At 48.0% G+C, this 26,047-nt stretch overlaps 1 protein-coding gene across 1 annotated transcript in view; it reads left to right on the top strand.

Moving 5' to 3' along the window:
• LOC119400191 (unconventional myosin-XV) overlaps positions 1-26,047 on the top strand; it is a 110,002-nt gene that overhangs the window by 82,396 nt on the left and 1,559 nt on the right. The window contains 17 exon segments of the mRNA XM_049417996.1: positions 3,236-3,286; positions 4,904-5,024; positions 12,777-12,970; positions 13,687-13,811; positions 14,129-14,264; positions 15,214-15,286; positions 15,474-15,550; positions 15,658-15,740; positions 17,226-17,356; positions 18,092-18,186; positions 19,632-19,806; positions 22,353-22,585; positions 23,172-23,236; positions 23,779-23,918; positions 24,765-24,814; positions 24,926-25,009; positions 25,238-25,372. Of these exon segments, the coding sequence (XP_049273953.1) occupies positions 3,236-3,286; positions 4,904-5,024; positions 12,777-12,970; positions 13,687-13,811; positions 14,129-14,264; positions 15,214-15,286; positions 15,474-15,550; positions 15,658-15,740; positions 17,226-17,356; positions 18,092-18,186; positions 19,632-19,806; positions 22,353-22,585; positions 23,172-23,236; positions 23,779-23,918; positions 24,765-24,814; positions 24,926-25,009; positions 25,238-25,372 (1,968 nt within the window).

The following is a 26,047-nucleotide window of genomic DNA, read 5'->3' as shown; positions in this document are numbered from 1 at the left end:
AGGCGTTACTGATTCGTAAGCGTGCTGCTGTGGCTTTACATGGAAGTTTCTGATTTGCGGCAACTTTGGCTTATTGTTTGAGCTCCAAAATCACAATTCTGTAATCTTAAATTGCAAGAAATTTTATTCGAACTGGTTCAGAGCTTGTCTATAGTGAGCACGTATGAAACATATTTGAGCAGCGAAATTGAAATTGGGCCCGATGCAGTGCATTCTCTTTTACGTTGGACAGGAAATCGGGTTTATGGAGGGGAGGCAGTAATGAGCTTTGTCATTACTTAGTACTATAATTAGAAAGTTTAATAACAATATGCAGCGGATCACTGCGCACAGTTGCCGAAATACTGTGTTTCCTTCTCCTGTGCCTCGTGTTTTCATGTTATATTGGCACGTTTTATGCGATTAAAGCATTTTCTAACTTCTCTTACAGCCATTTGGACCGACCAATGGTGGTATGTCATAGCGTGTGACGTTACATTAGACGCATGATCGACGTCACCGAATCGCGAGTGACGCCATACACGTGCGTGCGGATAACGTCAGCGCACGCAGGGCGTGACCAAAAGAAAGATTTCTGACTGCTGGATTTGAACTATAGGCCTCTATTCTCGCGGACAGCTTTTCTTGGCCACGAAGGGAAAGCTACGGGGGCGGAGCTTCTGCACATGTGCTCTTACGCGAAGTGGTCCGGCTTGGAGCGCATTTCGTACCACTGTGGAAAGGGATGGCTGCACGGCATCAGAGTCGCATGGCATTTGATTTGTCCGCTTAGGCGACCATTTGTGGGGGTAAAGTTCGTAGAGAATCTCCGAGGCTAATAGACGCGAGAGTCAGAATGAGACGGACGCTCACCTGAAGACGCAGACGCCAATTAGCGTTTAAGCTATTCGTGTGAAAGGCGCTACTATCTCGAGCGCGAAAAAAAAAAGCGAAATTACAACTCATAAAGTAAAACAAATTTAAATGCCTCCCTGGTGCATGCTACGTCCTGTCTCACTGAGCTTCATGCGGAAAATGGCGGAGTCTTTTTGTAATTTTCACGTAGAAAACAAGGACGCCATTGTGGGACTATATACATTCATTAGCGGTAGCATTCGCGCAGTTTGGCGTCGTAGCCTTCGCTTCATTTGCCAAGAAAAGTTGCCCGCGAACCGTGGCCTCCGTTATCGGTTCTAGAAGCGTGCCGTCACCGTAACCGATCGCGGAGGCCGCGCTCCAGCCATGGCGCCGCAGGCACAAGTGCGCTTCATCTGGCGGAATAGAACGCCCTTCAGTACGCCGCGCAGCGCGCAAGCAAGCGCGTTTTCCGCAGAGCTGATGGTTTCCTCAGAAGTCTCCTTTGTGCAAGCCAGCGCGTTGGGACGCATGGCGCGTCTTTCACAGAGCCGATGGTTTTTGATCTCCCGCCTACTTTTCGCGACGCATACGTCTTAAACAATATTGTTACATCGCAGGCGATTAAGGTCCTGTTATATCTCGTGTGCTTCGCAGAAGAAAAGGCGAATGATTTTATTTTGTGACTCTACCAATGGGGAGCTGTGTCGGATTCCTCAAGAAAGCCACACGGTTCGTTATGCACTCGTCTTAGGCGACTCGAAGGCGAAAGTCATGGTCTTTGTTTTACAGCGAAAGCTGTTGTGAGATCAAAACAAGGGCCGTTTTTGGCGCCGTAGTTCGCCGCCGCCGCCGCCGTCGGTGTCCGCAACCACTATCGCTCGAAATAAGAAAAAAAAAACGAAATAAGAAAAATTTCGAGGATGAAACGAGGTTCGAACCTCGGTCCTCTGCGTGGGAGCCCAGGATTCCACCTGAGAGCCATGCCGGTGCTTGAAACTGCTTTGCAAAATGACCCTATACAGGCTTCATGTGTTACTTAAACATATGTAATGTAGCGTTGTAGAAGAGTAAAATAACAACCAAGCGTCACGCAACGCGAATTCTGTAACCAGGCGTCACACAATGCGAATTGTGCAACGAGTGGGTTGTTGAATGCTTCCAACCCATTACAAAGGGCTCTGCCATAATTCTTCATCGTTATCAGCCACATCATCAACAAAGTGCACATGATGCCTTACAGGTGTTTAGCAGGTACCACGGTTCTCCGCAGAATGACGAAAAATTGCATAGTGGCTGCTTCCCCACTTCACAAAAATTATGATGATTTATAGCGTAGTGGGTTCCTCGCAAGTGCACTTCTATCTGAGCCCATAAAGCTCCCACGATCCATATACTGAGGGTCTCAATAAAGTTAATTTCCTCTCTCTATCTCTTTCTCACCTTAGGGTATGTTATAAAGCGTGTTGGGAGAGTGAAATAACGACCGGGCGTCACACAATGCGAATTACGTAACTAGTGGGTCCTTTAAAGCTTCCAACCCATTACAAAGGACTCAGCCATAATTCTTCGTCGTCATCAGCCGTCGTATAAAGAAACTGCACATAATGCCTTACAGATGGTACCTCGCTTCTCCGCAGAACGACGAGTAATGTCGTGGTGGGTGCTTCCCAACTTCACAAAAATTATGATTTATGGCTTAGTGGGTGCATTGCTAGTGTAGTTGTATTAGTAGCCACAAGAGAGTTTATAACGGGCTCTAGAAATGCCGCTCTTCGAGCTCTCGCTATGACTGTGCTGCGCTTTCCGCGCAGGCCTGGCGTTTTTTTCTTCTCACTCGATTGTAATGACCCTTCGAGTACCCCCTCCCCCCACCCCCTCGCATTGTGGTCCAGTTCCTCCGGCGTCAGCCCACCTTTGACCAAGTGTTGATGTTATGCGATGACATCATGGTTACGTCATCTGTGATCACGGGTTTCGTGTTGACGCCGACGGTCACGTTTCGTGTTTCATGGGGCATGTAAGGCTTCGGCTTGACGGATTATTAGCGAGCCTGGCGCTAAAGTTCACTGAAGTAGAAATTTATTTGGCAAATCCAGATCAGTCAGCATATCTGAGAGCAGAGGTCTCTTCTTATCTTCATACAGCCCGGTTATGCGAACAAGTTAAAGCGAGTACATTTTTCGAAATAAACGAAAGGATTTCGAGCGTTATTTGATCTCTCAGTGCACGTACTTTTGCATTTCGAATTTTACATTAAACCTCTAGTTGAGCTCTCTTGAGGCGGCAGCCAAAGTTTCAAAGAGAACTACAAAAATAAGTTGTCTTGAATCAATCTCGATAAAGTGATTGAGTTGCGTACATTCGTTTTCTTTCACCTTCCTTTCCCCGTGTCCTGAAGGCTGGCCACATTCAAGCGCTGGTGCGTCGCTTCGTCATGGAAGGCACTCAAGTGAGTCCCATACACTGTACCCCTGTACGTTTCTCGAGATTCTGCACATGTCGAGAATGTATTCTGTGCCATTATATATATATATATATATATATATATATATATATATATATATATATATATATATATATATATATATATATATATATATATATATATATATGCGTGTGTGTGTGTGTTTGTGTGTTTAGATAGATAGATAGATAGATAGATAGATAGATAGATAGATAGATAGATAGATACATAGATAGATAGATAGATAGATAGATAGATAGATAGATAGATCGGAGTGTTGACACACAAGTGATAAAGTACATTTATTGGCGTTTCGGCCGTGGGCCCGGCACCTCACGATCGTTACAGCGTATACAAGTTTTCGCTCGCCTTTCAAACACGGCACGCGTGTCAAGTTTCTCAAAAGCTTTTGCCTCGTCACGTGACTAAACGAACACGTTGATAGGTTCGCCGTGCGCATGCGTACACGTCAGCACTCTCCTATCAATGTACTCTGCGAGGAGGATGCTGCTGTTTGCAGGCGGACCTTTGCACACTGCGCACGTTGACGTTTCATAAGTAACGAAACTCTGTGCATTTTGATGTTTCATTACTGTTCACGCTGTTGCACGGAACCTTTCTCAGCTTTTGACGTCTCATGGTGGTTAACGCGCTTCTCGTTACGTGACCGAGCGAGCTACACGTTAGATACGTTTGCAGTGCGCATGCGCGGAGTGCTTCTAGGGCTCCCATAAGTTTTTAAGCGGTTCACGTCAGCGTCACGGTTAACGGCGGCCCCTAAACAACCTCTGAAAGTACGGAGAACGAGCGAGTCAGTCATTCTCTCCTGGTGTTTCAGGTCTTTCGGGCACTATTAGCGACGCCAGCACTCCGTTCACGTGAAGTCATAGGGAAACAAGCTCCCGGTTGGTCCGCATACGAGGGACAGCAGTTGTTAACTGCGTCCTGCGCTGCTTTACCAAGCAGTCGCAGGCCCCGTTCTGCCTTGTATCGCATGACTATCGTGCATGATCAAGTGATTTCACTTCGTTTTGCGCGTTTTCGACTGCGCAAGCGGAGATAACAACGTGTAGCCGAAAAGCGCGAAATCCTGATAGGCTCAACGCTTAGTGCTTACATTTTCCCCGAGTCCTACGAAGAAATAACTGGCGAGGAGGAGACAGCGCCTGTAGAAGGGTAGTGAAGACGAGCAAGAAACCACCCTCCCGACTTCGAACTCGGAGTGGTTTAATTAAGGGCCCTTTAATCAACGAGGTTCAGCGGACTTTCGCAATGGCGCTCCGAACCTGCCTCGCGCATTCGGTGAATCGGGAACCAATGAACCAATCTCGAAACAGAGAGCGCGCCTATCTGTTTCGCACGTGGTCCGTGTCACGTGGCTGTAAAACTCAAATCGCATTCGGTGGCCGCCGGGCGCGCGCATCGTGTCGTCGCGTTCGCCCGCAAGGTGTCGTCACAATCGCAATCGCGGTCGTTGCAGTAGGCGTCGCGCTACTCCTGGGAGGAGGGACTCACTGCGATTCCGTTTCGTTTGTTCGTGCGTGCAAACAAGCGAGCGTGCGCCAGCTCTCACGTCGTGTGCATCGCCGTTCCGTTTCGCAGGAAGTGCCGGAGTACGTGCAAGCGGTGGCGGACTACGTGACCACCGAGTCTACGCTGCTCAGCTTCCGCGAGGGAGAGCTCATCCGACTCATCAAGCAACGCTGCACCGGACTCGCCAAAGGTCAGCACTTGGACAAGTGTTTGTTTTAAAGCAGTACTGACACAAATTTTAAATATTTTCGGATTGTTGTTTTAAAAAAAAACGGTGGAGTTGAGAACCCTAAAACGACTATCGTAGCGGCTGGAAATGCATTGCATACATTTGTAATACCGCTACCTAAACGAAACACTTTCGGTTTCAATATCGAGGGGGTGGTTTCGCAGTGACGTGTAAACAAAGTCTGACGTTAGGAGGAGACGGCAACTCGCGACGTACTGGCAGCGGCTTTGCCATCCGCTGTAAGTCGCACGTGGCGCTCGTAAACAACGATGGTTGGATTGTCGTTCCGCGACTCTGACAGAGATTTCTGCGATTTCGAACGCATGCAGGACGCAGAGTTCACAAACCCAGTGAACTGCGTTGACTCGTCGTGATCAAGAAAGCGAAAAATGTCCCTTTTGCGATGCCTCAAAATTGTCAGTACTCCTTTTAAGTGAAACAGGCCTAGATGTTCGTCTCTAGAACATGTCGCATGTTTCTGCGCGCAGTGATCTTTCATGGTGCAAATCAGGGCGTAGGACAACGTATGTAACAGCACGATTCATCGTACTATAGATGACTTGCACCGACTTCATTGAGGCCGCCGTGTCGCAGTACCAAAATGGTGCGAAGCTTAGTTTGTGACGTCACGCGAACGTTCTAAATGCATCGCACGCTTGTACTGTCGTTAGTCTCGATCGCTGAGAGGCTGATAATGCTGAAGCATGTCACCCGCAGGAGCGAAATACGTTGTGTGACATAACCGTAGCCGCCATGTTAAGTAACATGGCGCCATGACAGCCGCCATGTTACAACCCGTCATGATGTAGTACAAGTACGTAAAGAAGCTGCACCACGTGCAAGCTATCAACAGTGTGGTCACGTGTCATCGGACCTATTCCTCTCTCCGCCTCCCTCGCCCATTTCTCCTCACCACGGTGAGTTGTGGTACAGCAGTCTTCAGATACGCTCTCCGGCTGATCTCTTCTCCTTTATGGTGTGTATTAAGTACCCTTCCTGCTAAACAAGACCACCCTTTCTTTGCAGCTCTCGTTTGTAATGATGATGATATCTTGTCGGTACATAAAGGCGCAGATGGCATACGAAACTGCGCGTTAGAAAGAAACGGCGAAGCACTCGCCTCTTCTAACTGCTTCATTCATGCACTTTTTCCTTTTCTTTTTATGTAGCCGCCATTGTGCATGCGAGGTGTGCGCAGGTCAGTCGGTCGGTCATCTTGCGCTGCTCGTGCATTTTCTCACGTTTTTCATTGTTGTTGCTGTTATTACTTTTCTCTCGCCCCTTCCTTTCACCGCGGATCGCGTAATTGCGTGCATCAGTTGTAGTCTTTTTTTTTTCCCTGCAACACAATAGCCAAGCTTGTCGGCGGCAAAACTCGGACGTTGCGCAGGGGCTTCGCACCCCAATGGCGTGAAAACGTGCGGTTAAAAAGGCGCGCGTATTTCAGCGGCAGTTGCGCAGTGGATACGCGATCTCGGAATGTGTTGCGGATGAGAAACATAACCCGCGCACTTTTGTGGTATATTTCAACAACGAAACATGTTAAGAAATGATCGCACATACCTTAGATAAGTTCTACTTTCGCAAAGCGAACTCGACAAATGTACTTAAAGGTAATGCATGTGTTTCTGCAGACGACAAAGCTGGCCCACGTTTTTGTGATTTCGAACTTTGTTGTTAGGCTGAGCATTCAACATATATTCAACGCATATTCAACGATATAAAACAGACGCCATGTCGTAAGTTGACATTGAATATATAGCTAATAACAATTGTTGGGGTTTTGCGTCGCAAAACGGCGATATGATTGAGAGACGCCGTAATGGAGGGCTCCGGAAATTTGAACCACCCCGAGTTATTTAACGGGCACCTCAATCTAAGCACACCGGCCTGTAGCATTTCGCCTCCATCGATATGCTTCCGCCGTGGCCGGGATTCAATCCCGCGACCTTCGGGTCAGCAGTCAAGCACCATAACCACTAGACCATCATGGCGGGTACAACGCAAAGATATAATGAATGTGTTTTTACAGGTGGCAAAAGTGGCCCGCGCTTTTGTGATTTCGAAATTTCTTATTATTAGACCCGCCGCGGTGCTCTAGTGGTCACGGTACTCGACCGCTGACCCGAAAGTCGGGGGTTTGAATCCCGGCCGCGGCGGTCGCATTTCGATGGAGGCGAAATGCTATAGAGGCCCGTGTACTGTGCGCTCAAAATTTCCGGTGCCCTCCACTACGGCGTGGCTCATAATCATAGCATGGTTTTGGCACGGGAGAAACGCAGATATTGTTATATTATTACTGTTAGCCTACAAGTTTGTCCCATTTGTTAGAACCGGTACAATGCAATACACTCGCCTTTGCATGAGCTATACCAGTCACGGTTTTTCTAACACTAGCTCGAGCAGCAGAACTGAAAACTAGGGACAAAGGGATGACAGACAATGACGTCGCTATGGCAACGGTTCAAATTTTATTTCTGTGGGCTAGGCTAAATGAACAGCCAAACAACAGATACACAGCAGTGATTGGCGCCACGTGTCGTTTCCACGAACTGTTTACAACCGAGCTGTTAATCTTTTCATTGTGCCGTTAGTCGTCGACAGAAAACTGTCATCTTCATGACCCGGCATGCGCTCTCTTCGTCGTCCTGTTCCTCGCTCCCAGAACACGTGCGCCTATTTGTCCGGCGTGGGATGCAATAACTCTGGTGGGCGAGACGAGCATAGAGAGAGAAAGGCAAGAACGAGAAAAAAAAATATATAAAGAGCGAGAAAAAGAAGGAAATAGAAACAGAGACAAAAAAAGGCATAAGAACAGATGAGAGAACAATAAAGAGAAACAGAGAAGGCCGCCCGCACTTCCTTCAGGCTTGACACTAGTACGAAGCTGCCTTAGCAGCCAGATAAATATGACAGTTGTTTATCATTTCTTTGTCAGAACCACTGAAATATGAAATACATGCCGTGCGAGCGAGCGGTCGTGTATCGTATTCCCTTATCGTGCGGCCGGACCTATATCGGCCAAGCTGGTCGATGCCTTAATGAGTTCAAGGGAACACGATGCCTCACTGAAGACAGCAGCACATTGTGGACACCTTAGCGGCTCATTGCAGACACTGCGCATGCCAGGCCTATCTAGAGCAAAGTCTATAGGATCTATCGAGGCGTGTCTAGAGTAAGGTGAAGCAAACTAAAACTGGACATAACGGAAGTCACCAGTAAAGAACTGTCGTATCTATATCTGGCAGGTGAAAATCAGTTCGTGGAAACGACACGATGCTCCAATAACTGCTGGGTATCTTTAGGTGACTGCGCGCACGTGTGGCTATTTCCTTAAGCCGTGTGCATATAAATAAAATTCAGTTGTTAGTACAGCGACGTCCTTGTCTGCCCCCCCCCCCCCCCCCCCCAATGTCTCTCGTTATCAGTTCAGCTGCTCGAACCAGTGTTAGCTATTAACCAACTAGCTCCGGCCGGTGAAAACACTGTGTAAGTACACGGTGTGTCGTCTTCCTTCTCGTGTCCTTGTGCCAAGTTCGCGCTGCAACCAAAATTCGTCGGTGAATACCGTTTTGATGATTTTTCTTCTTCGGCAAATTCTGTTAATAATTATTATTGGGGTTTTACGTCCGAAAACCACGATATGACCATGAGGAACGCTGCAGTGGAGGGCTCCGGAAATTTTGACCACCTAGTGTACCTAAATCTAAGTACACGGTACTTTAGCATTTCGCCCCCATCGAAATGCGACCGTCGTGGCCGGGATTCGATCCCGCGACCTTCGGGTCAGCAGTCGGACACCACAACCGCTACACCACCGTGACGGGTTAAAGAAAAAGAGCAATGAAGTGAGAAAAAAAAAAAAGAGAACGAAAGAATGGATGAAAGTACAAGCGAAGCACGCAGACGCAGTGCTTCGCTTGTTCCCATTTTCCCGTTAGGGCAAGGGCTCCTCAATTTTTTTTTTCTTCGGCAAATTCTGAAGACTGTTGTTCGCGCCATCTTACTTCTCTTCCATCACGTTTCGTGACGTGTTACTTATACTACGTCTAACGCCATCTGGGGGGATGGGGGGTGAGGAAGGTTTCCATTGCTGAAGAGCTCCATGCTGTAAGTCTTATAGGAAGGAAAGGCGTATGATTTGTCCACCAACACGTAAGGAAAGGGGGTGATTTGTCCACGAACACGTGTCGTAATGTGTCGCATATACTACGTCTAATGCCATATGGGGGAGAAGACTTCTACCGCCGAACGTCTTCACGATATAAGTGGTATAGGAAGGGATGGGGGGGCTTGAGGATGGGTGGGGGGTGGGGGTGTAGATAGGCGACGTTTCTGCTTGACCTGCGCTCGCGTGCGGACACGCCCCAAGTGCGGGGCGAACCGTAGAAGCAAGCGGAGGCGAGCGCTCGGTTCATGGCCCAGGCACAATGGCGCGGCCCGCGTCACGGCCGCGTCACCGGGACACTGGGCCGTCTCTCCTTCTTCGTCGTGGAGCGAGCGCGTGCTCTGCGTGTGTCCGTGGCATAGTGACGGACGACGTCCGGTGACGACGACGTTACGTGGTGTGGCCAGTGACGACCCGTGTGTTCTCTCGGTACATACTGTACGCCCTGCCGTTGTGACCCCCTTGAACGAACCTCGCCCGTTTGTTGTCGGGCTTCGTTCTGCGACGGGAGTGTTCTGTAGTGGGCGGTGTATGGATGGTGCGAGGTATGCTGTGCGCCGCCGGTCAGTCCCCGGACCGGCCACGGGCCCTGGCCGAAGTGTTTAGGAACGCCGCCTCGCAGACCAGGAAAGCTATCGGTCAGCTCGTCCTCGCCATTCAAGGTATCATCATCAAAGTTTTGAATATGCGCTGATTGAAAGAATTACAACGAAGACACACAGATGCAGAGGGTTAACATCCGTCCGTCGGTCCGGACAGAGTTAACCTCTGTCCGGAGACAGACAGAGGTGTAAGAGGAGGAGGACGTGTCTTCTTCGTCGTAACTCTTTCAGTCAGCGCATACTCAACGTCGACGTGAACCAACTAGCCCCAGTTATCGCCTTACTATCATCATCAACCTGTCTTATGTTCGCTGTCAGGGCGAAGGCTTCTCCCGATTATCAACCCACTCTGTCCTGCCGAGTTTATATTCCATTTTGTGCCTCCAAATTTCTTGATTTTGTCGCTCAACCTAAATCCTGGCCATCCTTGGCCGCACCTCCTATCTTTTGGCATTCACTCCGACGTTCTAACTGACCATCTGTTATCTGTCCTTCTGATGAAGTGACATGCCTAAGTCAATTTTTCCGTCTTAATATCTACTAGGATATCGGCTACTCTCGTTTATTTGATCCATCCTGCGGTCTTCCTATCTCTTAGTTACGCCTATTATTTTTCGTTCCATTGCACGCTTTTTGGTCCTCAACTTCTCGGGTTTGCTTATTACTCAAGGTATATTCTCGGCTGTATCGTTGCTTTGGTGTCCACTGTGGAACCGTTTGCAAGCGAAGTGCAGTCTGAATTGCATTTACCTAGAGCGGTCGAGAGCGTGGCTGTGGACGCTTGCGCTGTCCACAGTTGCTACCTCGCGTTAGCTACAAGCTTCCGTTCATGCTTGAATTATAGCACTAGGACCTAGCAGGTGGTATATGACTACGTTTGGTATCGTTATGGCGTCGGTCTCTGCATATTTTTGCAAAAAGCGGCGGCTGAAGCGGCCGACTGGTCGCTCTAGACAAGTGTGATTCATACTCTATATAGACACCATGGTTACATCGCTTTTCTTTTTCTTTTTTTTTTTTGTCTAGATTATCGGCCGCGCTGATTCGCTGGTTCTGACGTTTTACTGTTAGCACGATGTCGTATGTTCAACTTCCTGACGTGGTGGTCGCGTTGAAGGATAACTTACAAGACGATGTGAGAACCCTAGGCCAATGAACAAGTTGTCCGCCGAGGTGGTCACGGTGCTCGGCTGCTGACCCGAAGGTCGCGGGTTAGATCCCGGTCGCAGCGGTCACGTTTCGATGGAGGCGAAATGTTAGATGCCCGTGCACTGTGCGTTGTCAGTGCACGTTAAAGAACACCAGATGGTTGAAATTTCCGGAGCACACCACTACGACGTGCCTCATAATCATATCGTGGTTTTGGCACGTAAAACCCTAGATATATTATTATTATTATTATTATTATTATTATTATTATTATTATTATTATTATTATTATTATTATTATTATTATTATTGTTGTTGTTGTTGTTGTTGTTGTTGTTGTTGTTGTTTTTAAGAAACTGAATATCTGTGCCTTTCTCAATTTCGCCTCCTTTCCTGGCGGCTATGGTGGTTATCGAAGTTGCATGTTGCATACCATGTCCTGTATGCGCGGTATGGATGTTGTTCGATACAGGAGAAAAAGGCCTTCATCCTGCAGAGCATTAAACGTGCGGGTGGCCATGATGATGATGATGATGATGCTGATGCGTATGAAGCTCTTCAGGCGTAAATGGCGCCTGGTATGTACCAATATAACACCTGCACATGATCGTGGCAGATCGTTTTGTTGCAGCCGCTGCATATAAAAGGGTTTATGTTATCTGGAATGCTCGCCGCACGACTTACCGGATCATTAAAAGCAGGGTACTGTTAGTATAGTTTACTATACTTTTTAATAAGTCAATACGACGTGGTTCGCTGCAGCGAAATACAGAGAACCGCTATACTTTGGTTGAACAATGCGCGCGAACCTCTGTCTGCAGCCTAATTTTTCTGTCTCGGCGTGTAATCGCCGAATGGCCCTCTCCACTTTTGAAGCCTTCACGGCCTTCTGGACCTTCTCGGCCTACATTCGCAAACGGGATGCATCGTCCACGATGATCGCGGTGATCTCGACGATGATAATTTCTTATTTAATGAATAAACTACCGCATATACTCGCATACTGTCACCACTGGTTAGCACCGGCCAATGTTGGCTAACCAGTGGCTATACAATGAACGGAATAGTACAGCTTGATACCTTACGGGCTGCATACTTACAAGCACGTTTCTTTTACACGCTGACCTATGTTGAGTGACTGTTGGCTGTATTTGGCCGATGTTGGCTGAAAAATTGTTAGTGTTGGCAACTGTTCGCTAATGTTGGCTGTCTATTGTCGGGTAATGTCAGCAAACAATAACATTCTGTTCACTCAATATCAGTCGAACTATCTTCAGAAAAAACTGCGCAGCAGGACGAGGCACCAAGAAAGAAGAGTCTGCGCTCATTTTCGTCATTTCTTTCTTGGGGCCTCGTCCTGCTGCGCATTTTTTTCTGAAGATGTTCCCGTGCCAGCTTGCCCAACTTTCAACCCTTGTTACGTTCAGTCAAACTATTTAAGATCTCTGCCTTCCTTCCTTTTCTTCTTTTTTTTTTTTTTTGAGAGAAGAGAGAGCACCGCACCAGTTTCACAGGAAAAGCATTCCGTGGCGTTCTGGACACCGTCAAAATCCGGCTTCTTGTAAATTTCTGCAATGGCGGATTTTAGGCCTTTCGGAGAGGCCGCAGCAGCCCTCTGGGCCAATCAAGAGTTGTGAAGATGGCGAATTTGACAACGTGGCGGTATTCGACGGTGTCCATCCATCCCGCCGCACCTCACACAATATCGTGACGGAATAGTACTGCTCGATACCTTACGGGCTGCTTACAAGCACGTTTCCTGTACACACTTACCTACGCCGACGTGTACTGCAGGCTGGCTGTACGGCGTTACGGACACCGGTGACAGCGGCCTGTTCCCGTGCGAGTACGTGGCGCCACTGTCGTCGGCTCGGCCGCACGGCCCATCCGTGTCCCCGACTTCTGCCATTGGTGCTCGAGGAGACATGCGCTCTCCGTCGGAGCATGCGCCTGCGCACAACGGAGCAACGAACTGGGTCGAAGCCAAGGTATATTAAACGCGCTTCCAGTCGTTCTTCGTCTTTGTCATTTCGTATTGGCGATTATAGCATGCAACCTTTAATGCGTAAGCATTCTTAGGCTACTTTCCCAGGAAGTCTGTCAGTCTGTGTGGCTGACTGTAACGTAACCATTGGAGTAGCCAGGGGGGGTTGGGGGGTTCAACGCCCCCCCCCCCCCCAAATTTAAAGATCTCGGAGAGGGGGAGCGTTGACCCCCCCCCCCCCCGAGATCTTTAAAACTTGAAGGAGTGTATATACAGGCACACATACAAACGCACGCACGATCATACATAAAGTATGGTTGAACCCCCCTCCCCCCTCTGAAAAAATTTCTGGTTACGCTACTGAACGTGACGTCTCTCCCATAGAAATACATAGGGATCAATGTAAATTACACCACGGCAAACACTGAGTGCTATATAGTGAATAATGACTCGAACCCACGACTTACCAAGTGTGTTGTGGCTCGAATCCTGCACCTTCTGAGCACGTAGGGTATCGAACCATTAACCTCTGGTGTGTACAGGAACACGAAACGAACCCCGAACTTTCAAAGTGTGTAGGGCATAAAACCCTCGACCTAATCCCGAACATTCTAAGTGCCTGGGGTGTCGGAACCTCGACCTCCTAAGTATATATAGACTCGAAACCCGTCTGGGGCCATGATTAGACTGAAGGCGTCCTCGCTCGGACTTTACCTGCAGGATCACGTTGACAACTTGGAAGACCACGCCATCGAACAAAGCAACGGTGTTGAGAGCCACATGGCCGACGGAAAGCATAGCATGCTGCAGTACGCCATGTTCAACTTCAGGGAGAGCCTCGACAGGTCAGTGTGATTTGCATTACATGTACTCTATATCCAACAATAGGCAAGGAAGCTCGCGATCTTCATGGCCTTAACGGTGGGAAATTCCTTGGCGTTCAAAGCACCATAGACATTGCACAGCTGGTGTCCTTGTAGGGTGCACACTGCGTGCCACTCAGTTTCGCATACCAAAGCAGCTGGTGCATGCACTGATACGCGGGTTTCGTATTCTGGTGTGTTTGTACGTTAGTTTCGATACGCTTGAAGGGAACTCTTGATGACGTATGCCAACAAGGCCAGCGTCTCAACGCTAACGTTCTCGCCTTCCACGTGCAAAGGTACGAGATGCTCCGCGACCAGAACGGTTCCTTCCGGGGTTCCCTGAAGATGCTGGAGGACCTGAAGGCCAGCAAGAAGGGCAAGGACTCCGACTGGACCTGGAAGGAGCTCGCCCAGCTCATCAAGTTCTCTAAGGTTCGCTATGACATCTCAACATATAAGGTTCCCTACAGCTTGCCTAGATGAGGTTGTGCCCGGTTAACTGTAGCAGACCATATTATTCAGTTAGTCATATGATCCAGTTAAGAAAGCTAATGCCCTGGGAATAGACATGAAAGGCGGGAACCTTAACAAGGACTGAGCTTGACTGGCTGCCCTACCCAGAACCCGGATGAACAAACGTTGAAAAAAATAATCACAAAGGATGCGATGAGGACATAAAAGTTCTATCTTGATGGAGTGGAGCGCAGACGTTGACAGCCTTACCTCTCACCGGGTCTGGCACATTTAGTCAAAAAGACAAAAGGCAGCAATACTATGTCGTCGTGGACGAGTGCGAGGCTGCGGTGCGAATTCTTTGCATTCGAAGACGTTCCAAAGAAACGCCTCTTCTAACGGCAGTTTCATATGAATTCTAAGGGAAGTTACCTCCGTATTTCATGTAATACTAAAAAAAAAAGTTGGCTGGGGTTGAATTCTTCTAAACCTTGTTATCACAAGCGAAAGGTACGTTTGGGCTGTTTTTGTGAAGGTTATGCACACAGCGTTTCATTAAGCCCTCGCCTGGTCACGTGGTACCGCAGTGGTGAGGCTCCGAGCGAACGCAGCTGCGACGCCTCTCCGCAGCGGATGACGTGGCGTTACGTCACTCCTGACACACTGGCGCTCCGGCTTCTCAAGGTCATTGCGATGCCATGAATGACCTTTGGAGACAGCGTATAGAGCTTTCGCTCTAAAGCAGCATGCAAGAAATCGGACAAGCGTTTGTTTTCCTTGTCTAGTTTCTTGCGCCGATTTTCTTAGCACCACAAACAGACTAGCTCAACAGCAAGCTGCCGTGAAGGACAGACCACTGGAAGTTCAGTGCTCTTTACGTGCGATAGTTTTACATTATGCCGTTCTCTTTTTTTTCTTTCTTTTTCAGTCTCCCATCAAGGCTTCCCTCCTGAATCTCGAATCGCCCGAACTGAACAAGCTTGCCATAGACAGTTTCCTATGTAAGTGTCCGTCTGTTACCGTTCATTTACGATGCCTGTCCACTTCGTGTCTGTGCATGACGCGTGCACTGCTGTCGCACGCGGCATGCCGTCATTTACTCCGAATCAGCGTCGTTCGAAGATTCTTAAGAAAGCACGATGTCATGTTGTAATCTATATAAGCTTTTCGGTGTTCTTTCTTCGCCAGCTATCATGCGCTACATGGGTGACTACCCCATGTCCAAGAACCAGTCCGAAGTGGATTGCGTCTACTCTATCCTAGTAGTAAGTTCCGGCCATTCTAAAAAAAAATGTTTTGTTCTTTTTCATATCTTCGCCAAACAGCTCTACATCCAGCGTGATATTGTGTCCTGACACCCCGTTTTTTACAGAGTTGCCATAAGATTCCCGCTCTCCGGGACGAAGTCTATTGCCAAATAATCAAGCAGACAACGAGCAACAAGAGCTCGAAACCGTAAGTGGAAGTAGTTGTATCCCAGAACAGTAATCCTACGTGTCATTCATTGACATCTATACAGAAAGTCTATAGAAATCCGCCTGCAATATAAATACATTCCTAGCACAAATGCGGTAAGAGAACCTTACCCCGACCGCAGTTGTTGAATTAGGTCTACTCTCTATACTCAACTGCTGCGCTGTCTTGATCTCCTTTACCGACTCTATTTCTGCAATCAATGATAGCCTTACATATGTCGTGTTTTCTGTGTAGTCGGCACATTGTGCGCGCCTGCGTACGAAGTACTCTTTCTACAGTAAGCGACAGTCGTCCGATGCCCCTTTACGGAATACCAACAATGTAATTCTGCTTACCTAATCGAAAGTGAAAATTTGCCTAGCGCACACGTCAAAGTAGTTACCAATTGTACCTTGGATTGTTAAGCCTCTTAGTTTTACCGGCTGGAGTCGCTTATCCACCATGAACTCTTTTTCATTCATATTCAATCGCATCTTTCGCGTGCGATAGCTGGCTCACTCACGTAATCGGTAATAACGTCACATAAGTGCTGCTTCCCTCGACGCAGAATATTGTACTGACACTTGGGCGAGTTGGATCTGTTTAATTATATTGAGTTGTACAGCGCGAAACGATCGAGGACCAAGGCAAGAAGGCAGAAGACAGCACTTGTGTTCGTCCCTTCTTGCCTTTGTCTTCGTTTCGCGCTGAACCACTCAACAGAAATTTGTGTCGGTGGCAACGCTGTCTAAGTCAGTCTGAATGAATCACGGTGTTATGCTGCAATTATATACTTCTGGTTCTGCTGATTTCGGGAACCCTTTGATACGCGGTACGCGATCCAAGCGAACGCAGGTGGCGGACACTTTCTTCAAGGTCGATCAGAACAGCGGGGCGGTTCTCCATTTTTGCTGCCTGCTCCTCCTGTCCATCGAGTCGCGAAGGCTGTGAGTGTATATACACCCGGCGGCAAAGGTTTACGGGACGTTAAACTCCACTGCCAATCCGAATGCCTCCTCTGTTAGTGCATGAATGTTCCAACCTAGCAGGTAAAGGCCTCCTGCAGGCTGGATCGCTTGACTGGATGCTGCGTTTCCAGACAAAGCGGGAATATTAGTACACTAAAAGTGTATAGCGCGAAAAACGACGAACATAGAACAGGGAAGCAAGTGTTCGTCGTGCTTTGCGCTATACTCTTTTAGTGTTCATGCACGGATAGCTAACAAGCCCAACAGCCTGTTGTGCTAAAGTACGGGAATATTAGCTTTCTCGAAAGCTTATGCCTCCCGCAAACTTTTGCTAGAGGGTGTATACACAATGTACAGTGTCAGGGTGCGCACCTACGGATAACTGGCGCCGAAAGCGCAAAACCTTGTGTGCGCCTCACCATTTTTTTTATGCTCTTTGTCTAAATGATGTGGCGGTAGCGCTATTACATTCTGTTAAACGTAATGGTACGCCTTCTCGCGCGATCTTCTTCTCCAGGGACAGTTGTCAGCGGGGCTGGCGTCTCTTCTCTATCGTGGCCGCGTATTTCGACTGCTCCGAGAACCTCAAGCCGTACCTCTTCAAGTTCCTCGAGGCGGCCGCCTACGACAAGCGGAGGGCCTACCACGGTACGATGCCGCGTCCGCTCACATATAAAAACGTCGCTCGCACTTCCCACACTTTTACGTGCAATGATAACAGTTCTGTGGATCTTTTGCGAAATTCAGTTGCAGAAGCCTGCCCCGAGTTATTTTTTTTATTTTCAAAATTCGTGTATTGTCGGCTACAAAAGTTCAGCTCCGCCTGCAGCTATCGCGCTCCTTCCAACAGAGAACTTGCATGAACGCACCGACCAATAGCGCTTGTTCAATTTCGTGATGTCAAGCGCTTTTCGAGAGTTTCATATAGTCAACTTTTCCATACAGAAGGGGCTTGCGTCGCTGGTTCTAGGTCGGAAACTCGAACGTTCTCCTAAATTTCTTCAGGGACTTTGACGTCGCTGCTCAGCCAAACATAACGTTTCGGGTAGTAACGACAAACCTTTAACTCATAATATGCGTAGTATTTACTTCATTCGAGAAAAAGTACTTACAGCTTTAGCGGAAACCAGCTAGCACAGCTGTATTTCACAGGTTAAAGGCAGGCGCACCGCGGTTCTGTTGCTGGAGCTTATATTTTTTCTTTGCTTGTAACTGAGTATGTATAATATGCTAAATTTTACGTCGAGCTCTTCCCAAAATTCCGAATCTTACGACGTTCGGATTCAGGTGTCCATAAGACTAATAATTCGACAAGATAAAATACTTCGCATACAAAATCAGTTTGCCTTCACAAAATTCGCCGCATTCTTTTCGTTTTTGTAGGTACGGCTATGGTGTGTCTGCAGAACCTGAGAAAGACGTTCAAGTACGGAGGCCGAAAGAACGTCCCCAGCATTGAAGAGATCGCAGCGATATCAGTGAGTGAACAGTATTGGTTCTTCACGTCACGATGTGCCCGCTTCAGGTTTCGTTGCCGTTGAAAGGGCACTGATGAGATGAATTACTTGAGCTCTTACGTGAAGGAAAGAAGGGGAATTTTCTTTAGAGGGACTGTTTTCGTTATTACCGTAAAATACCGAGCAAGCGCCTGTCCCCCCCCTCCCCCTTGCGGTGAAAGATAATCCGACGTGATATCGAGGGGGGGGGGGAGGCTTGCTCGGTCACAGAACAAAATTCAAGATGGCGGCGGAAGAGCCGCGCGTGCTTTCAATCAAATGCTTTATTGAATATGCATACATTCACTGTCGTTTTCGCCGTCGTCGGGCGAATAAAAACAGTGAATGAAAGTGAAAATGGCGGGAGGAGAGGGGTGCTTGCTCGGGTAGGGGCGCTTGTTCGGGATTGATTGTTCGGACTTAACCCAATGATGGTATAGGGGACAATATTAGTTGTTTTGAACTACAGTGTAATAATTATGGCATAAATTGAAAGGAATGAAAGTGGACGAAAAAGCACCCCCTCCGTTGGCGGGACCCGAACCCACACTTCGAATTACATATACGAGGGGATCGGAGGCGTAATTGGGTAAAGATAGGGGGCTGAATTGCCGCCCCCCTTAGATGATTAGGTGTGTGAGGCGGTCGCCCTCTCTGCGCACGCCTATATAAGGAACCCTTGGTTTGTTTTTAGAACTTTGTCGTCATGGAATTCGCTTGCGCGATGATGTACTTTTCCTTGTGATCTCTGCATAATTCCGTGAATTCCGTAGGCATAATTCCGTGAATAAACTTCCGTTTTCAGAAGCGCTCGTCCCATCTCGTCTTCTCTCTTGTGCCCCCCTTTCTTTCTTTCTTTTCTTTTTTTTTTGAACAGCGAAGCTAAGCTTGGCAAACCCCCGGTTCGCGAAAACTGTCATCATTATGAACGGCCTCTGCTCTGCGACGCTCGCTTGCCTCGCCTGGCTGTTACACCGCGTTCCCCGGTTACGCTCGCCCCGTGAGAAATCATGATCGGGCTAGAGGGCAGACACGACGCGCCTCTCGTTTCCCTCTGTCCCGATTCTGGTGTGATTGTACCACTGGAGAGAGAAAGAGATAGAAAGAAAGACGAAGCGAAGCGAGAAATAGCGAGAGAAGGAAAGGCTAGAAAGAGAAAAAAAAAGACACAGAAAGAGGGAGAGAGAGACAGATACAGAGAGAAAGAAAACTAGAAGCGGGGACAAAAAAGATAGAAAAAACAGAGAAAGAGGGAGGAAGAAAGAAAGAAAAATAAAGAGAAACGAGGAAGGCCGTCCAGCTCCGCTATTGGTTCCAGCCTTGCGCCACATGTGCAAGCTGCGTCAATTTCTTTTACGCTTGAAGTCGAACTGTAAGATTGAAGTGTGACACTATGTTATGTCTTTTCTTTTTCTTTTTATTGCCAGGCTGGCCGCAACTCCAAGCGGCAGATCTACCGGCTACCCGGAGGCACCGAGCGCGTGATCAACACCAAGTCGACCACGGTGGTGGAGGACATCATCGACGAGATCTGCGGCATTCTGGGAGTCCGGGGCAGCACCGAGATGGACGAGTTCTCGCTCTACTGCATCGTCGAAGGCGGTACGTTGTGAGAGAGAGAGAAAGATAAAGGAAAGACAGGGAGGTTAACGAAAGAAAAAATGTGGACAGGTGGCACTAGAGGTGCAAGGCTGGGCTAACAGCGGAGCTTGTGGCCGGCCTAGCTTCTGTCCGCCTTCTACTAGCTCGAATAAGTCGTTGCTAGGTTTGGCTTGGCATGGCAAGGCTTGGCTGTTTGAAGCGTAGAACTATATTGTTGGCGAAGTGTCGTCGTGGCTACGGGAAGTGAACGATTATTTAGTATGTTCTTAATTAATTTGGTCTGAATTAGCAGTGACTTAATTAGCAGCACCTTAATATGTCCTTAATTAGCTAGGTCTTAATTAACACTTAACCTTAGTTAGCAAGGTCTTAAGAAGATGAAGAAGGGGACGCATAGAGAGAGCGCCAGTGGAGAGGCCGATCATAGTGATGATAGTTTTTTGTTCACTCTGTACGACCTAACCTCGAGCCTAAATAGTTCCGATGTTAAAAACTCAGGAGCCCTTCCCCTGTCGGGAAAATGGGCGCAGGCGAAGCTTTCCGTGTGCGTTCCTGACATATTCATTTTCTTTCTTTATTATTGCGATAGCAATTATATGGACAGTCTCGACGGGTTTTGCCGTCGCCGTCGCCGTCATGTCCTTCCGGTATGAAGTCCAAATTGATAAGATTCCCCCGCGCAGTTTTATTTCTTTCTCTCGCATGGCGCAATGCTCCCTCCTAACTATTTCCTTCCTCCATACCGGGAATTGGACCTTCGTCTACGTGGTTAGCACCGCGACGTTTCAGTGCGTATATACAGGCAACAACGACGGTCATGCGTTCATATCCAGGCAACAATGAAGTGTGGCAATGTGAAATCGCAGGTGACCTGGATAAATAATGACATTGCCATATTGGATACGGCTGATCGCCTACAAGTCGACGATCGAGAGAGCATAAATTATTGGAAAACGTCACACACAAATACGCACGGCACCGGCACATGTCACCGCATTTCTGTACACTCGCCGGCGCCAGGTTTCTCGTGTACAACGCCGCCGCCGCCACCACTCAGAACTGTAACTCATAAGATTTGTTTGAAAAATGTTGGACGAATCATAGTACTACACAGAGTGGTTTAGACCAGCTGTGTTTAGAAATATTTGAGACGATCTCGAGTAGCAGTTACGATACTAAGGGCAAGTCATAAAGTGTCCTCTTTGCAGCGTTTAAACGTGGAGGCCGCTGTGTGATTTCCACAATAAACAGACCACCAAAATGGCAACGTTTGCAATAGTCGTGCGGTGCTTCCATATGCTCTACGCACCGTACCTTCAGGGAACCTCCGTAGTACGCCTGGTCACATTCCATTGCTTCTATTTAATGTCCCAGTGCTTCTTTAATTATGACCGCTAAGAACAAGACTTGCATGAACCGTTTCTATAGATGCTTCTGTTCTTTACGTGAACATCCTTAATTATGTGATCTGCAAGGTTAAAAAGTGGGCAATCTTGCGCTCCGCATTGTCAGCTTCTGTGTTACCGTGTTAAACCTCAATGCGTTAGTTTCATTTCACGTTTGAAGTAGGTTTTAGATCTGAGCTTCCATGTACGATGTCGCATGGTTGCCCATAGAGGCAACAGTTCGTAAGCTCATCAGAAATAACCGTAAGCTCATCAGACAGAACCCCGGCGCGCCTGCCCTTGATCTGTGAAAGACAGTCGTGCTAGCTGGTTTCCGCTCGAACTGTAAGCACTCTTTCTCGGCTAGTGCAAGTACTACGCATATTAAGAATTAAAGGTTCGTCGTTACTACCTAAAACATTGTTTGGATGAGCACCGTTGTCAGAATCCCTGGTGAAATTTACCAGGATGTTCAAGAATTGCTTGACCTCACGAAAATGAGTAAGCGCTGTTGGATGGAGAATTTGTGTAATTTCTCTACGGGAGGGAGAGCGATGGCTATGGGCGGAGCTGACGTTTTTTTCTTGGGCTGTAACCGAACGTAGTTTCTTAATGCTGTCTTTGGCTGAGCGACTATTCCTGAGCGGCTATTGCTGAATGGCTATTGCCGAGTGGCCATTAGTTAGTGGCTATTGCCGAGTGGCTTTTGCTGACTGATTAGTGGCTATTGCTAAGTGGCTATAGCCGAGTGGCTACAGCCGAGTGGCTATTGCTGAGTGACTGCAGCCAAGTGGCTATTGCTGAGTGGCTGCAGTCAAGTGGCTATTGCTGAGTGGCTGCAGCAAAGTGGCTATTGCTGAGTGGCTGCAGCCAAGTGGCTATTGCTGAGTGGCTGCAGCCAAGTGGCTATTGCTGAGTGGCTGCAGCCAAGTGGCTATTGCTGAGTGGCTGCAGCCAAGTGGCTATTGCTGAGTGGCTGCAGCCAAGTGGCTATTGCTGAGTGGCTATTGCTGAGTGGCTATTGCTGAGTGGCTATTGCCGAATGGCTATTGCCGAATGGCTATTGCCGAGTCGCTATTGCTGAGCGACTGTTGCTGAGCTTGGCGGTGGGTGTCAAAGACGCCATGGCTTTAAACAGCGTATGCGCCGTTGCCTGCGCAGATCCGCTGACGATGCCGCTGAGTCGCGAGGAGTACATCCTGGACGTGACGACGGAGCTGATCAAGAATGGTCACGTGTTCTACCTCATCTTCTGTCGTTCGGTGTGGTTCTTCCCGCTGCGGCTGGACAACCCGCTCTACGTCGAGCTCATCTTCAACCAGGTGGCGCCCGACTACCTCGAAGGGCTCCTATTGGTCCAGCCGCAGGGGCGCCGCCTTCCGGATCCGATGCTGGTGAGCTAAATAAAAGCTGCAGATTAAATATTTCACACCCTTAAGGGTGTAAACCACATGTCAGGCGGACAGTTCTAGTTTTACGCCCTTAAATGTGTAAAATAGTGTGTTGCAATACGAACGCGCTTAGGGTGGTACACATTTGAGGATGTAAGTCAGTTTCTTTGTCATACGGACACCTAAGGTGCTATGCTATAATACGCTACAGTGGATGTGCTTCTATAGCACACTAGAAGAAGGCTTCGCAGTAAACGTATTTAAGATGTTTGAGTTGCAGCCCAGATTAACACCCACATGCATGTTGCGTCGTTTCACACACCTCGTTTCCTACCGTGTCTAGCTGTGGATTTTCAGATGGGTACATGCGACACTTGGATTACAGCAAATAAGAGGGCATGTAGCCATACGCCGTGTTTCTGGTATAAACACGACTTCCTATTGGTTTTGCGGGGTTTTTCTATTGGTTGTGCACGGGAGAGAGGCTCGAATAGTTATATTTGAAGAATATTTGCGGCCTAGAATTTCTATCTTCATTCAACACGTCGATGCCAGCTGTGAGTAATACTTATGTGCTTGAATTTTGCAGGGCGACATCGCGAGGATAGCTGCCTTGCTTCACAGAGCGGCCGACATGCAGCACGTGCCATCCAAGTGAGTGCGAGACACCTTATATGTTACTTTTGTGCCACAGAGTTGCTAGATGCTCGATGTTTAGTGTGCTGTATCCGTTGATTCTCTCGGCTACGTTGTCGTTACCAAGTATCAGGCCACCTTCTCCTCAATGTGGTAATCCGAGGAGAGAGAAGGCTTTCCTCCTCTGCTGCTCGTGTGCTTCCCTCTCCGCTGTTCACTTCCTTTTACCTTAAATCTTCTGGGTTATCTTTTCGCCAACCGGGGGAACCAGGACGAAGTATGTAAACAAAAGTTATCAGAACATTCTTGGAAACATTTGGGCGCGCACACAAAAGACTAAAACGAAAGGCGAGAAGGCAAACGGGCGCGAACTCACAACTCACAAGTTGTGAGTTCGCGCCCGTTTGTCTTCTCGCCTTTCGTTTTCGTCTTTTGTGTGCGCGCCGAAATGTTTCCAAGAATGTCCTCAAACCAACTCGCCCAGCTCTCCATACTATTACAAGAGTTATCAGTTTACAACTTACCGGCTTCTCTGTTCTTGGTTGTTCCGCAACATTCAGGGACGAAGTGAAGTACCTGCTCCCCAAGCCCGTGCTTGCGAGCAAGGACGTCAAGCCTCCGCACTGGGTGGACCTTGTGCAGCGCAACTGGGCCGACATGATGGCTCTGACCAACACGGAGGCCAAGGCGCAGTGTCTAGGTCAGTCTTTAATGTTTTGACAAGCGAGAAATTTTAGTTATCTATCATCTATATTATGTAGGTCTTACCGCTCTCGCTATGTCTATGGTTTTGTGCTGTTATACACAGCACCAGTTTAGCGCATCTTGGCGAAACTCTCAGTTCCGCACGAAGTGCGTCTACAATGAGAGACAATCATTTTCAAATTGGAGTCTATCGAGTCTGGTTACAAATGTCACGGAAGTCATTAATCTCGTTAAAAGTTTGGTTAGAAAAGTTTTGAAGGGTTTTAGAAGGCCGTCCTGTTAGCGTACAAATTACCCTCTATATTAGCTATCTTGGCACGTCTTAAGCGTAGCGCAGTAGGATGGCGGGTAGCTCTGGCGTAGCAAGGGGGTGGAGGGGGGCGTTGGGGGGTTCAAACCATCCTCCCCCCTCCGCCCATGATATTTTTAAATTTTGCGTGTGTATGTATAGAAGCATACAAACGCACGCGCGAACATATATAAAGTATGGTTGAACACCCCCCCACCCCCCCCATAAAAAATTTCTGGCTACGCTACTGGCGAGCAGGGTCCCTACCTGAATTTTTTTTTAGTTTTTTTAAAGTGCAGCGAAACGTTGAGCACTACCGCTTGAAATGCCTCAACAAGCGCATCACGTTGTCGTGCTTTCATCTGGCCACTGTAACTGTAGCACTTATAGTACTACTAGACATTTCTATCTTTGGGCTTTAATGTATTCGCACCGGTGATAACTACACTTAACTAATTACCGTGGCCTTCAGCTTTTGCCTTTACATTGTATTCGCACTTTTGTCTTTGGGAAGTCGTTCTTTGCTTGACGCATGCTTCTTTCTGCGCGCAGACATTCTACAAAGATGGCCACTGTTCGGTTCCTGCTTCTTCGCCGTTAAGGTGGGTCATACGTTCACATAGTGCTGTCGCTGATAGCAATGGCTGTAACTATACGTAAGTTGCTGGGAAAACACCTTGTTGATTGTCATGTGTTTTTTTTTTCTGTCGCAGTGGATTCGAAACGAAAACGTGACGTCAGAGCACATACTCGCCCTGAACAGGGAAGGCATCCACTTCCTCGACGTTGTCACGCATGTAAGTTCCCCTATTCATCCGTTTTCGATCGAATTTATCAAAGGTAAAGCAGTGTGAGTATTACTTCTCGAACCCATATTCTCTCACATATAACGCTAGCCTTACATGAATGGAGTTCGAGTAAAAACTGTGCATTCGGTATAAATGGATCTGCCATATACATGAGATCGAGCGCCAGAGTAAACTTCTAACGTTTGCCGCTCGCGTCTCCTGGCGTCTCGGTCGCAGGAGTCTGTGTGGATGTACCCGTTCTCGGAGGTGATATCCACGCGGAAAGTTCGTGCCGAGGACGGCACACTCTACCTGGACATGAAGTGTGGAAACCTCATGGTGCAGAAGATAACGCGCATTCAGACGGACCAGGTACGTGCGTTTATCGTCAAATCGTCTTGGCAGCACTTCAAAGCCAGGAACTTGGTGTTTGCATTGGTTCGCGTAGCCTCTTCCCTCAAGTCCCTTCTGTGTCATATGTGCTTCCGAGATGCTAGTAGGTTACTAGCAAGTGACCGTCCTAAAAACTGGTGAGAACACAGGTGGGAGTCTAAAGTGCGGTTTGGTGAAATCGTAAACTCCCTAATTACTGTATGCAACACTATACTGTGTCCAAGCTCGCATCCCACAGACAGTTTCCTCTGAGTAACAGCCACCAATCTCAAAGGCTATGTTCTTGTGGCACTGCAAGCGCCGTATTCAACAGCTGAGCCTGGAGACACGCCCGTCACGCCCGCCATGTTGTAAACACATATCGCTTAGTGACCACTCGTGTTACATAAATTCGAGAATTTCCAGCGGTTGCCGCAGGCAGTGTAACAAAGGTTTACCATGTTGGTTAGGAAGCTTACTTCGAGCTAGCCACTCCTTTGCGGCGGGGTGTAGATCGTGAGCAGGGCTGCTTATTTTGTTACAACCTTCTTAGAGACTATAGGAAATTGTTCTTAACAGCTTTATGAGATGATTTTATGCTCTCGTTTGTTAAGGCTTGCGTAGATACCTGCTTAGTTTCTTCTGCTTACTTTTTTTTGACCAATTCATCTTCCA

The sequence above is a fragment of the Rhipicephalus sanguineus genome, chromosome 7 (genome assembly GCF_013339695.2).
Source record: "Rhipicephalus sanguineus isolate Rsan-2018 chromosome 7, BIME_Rsan_1.4, whole genome shotgun sequence".
Taxonomy (NCBI): Eukaryota; Metazoa; Arthropoda; class Arachnida; order Ixodida; family Ixodidae; genus Rhipicephalus; species Rhipicephalus sanguineus.
Note: the sequence above shows the minus strand (reverse complement) of the source record. Positions and strands in the feature narration are given on the sequence as shown.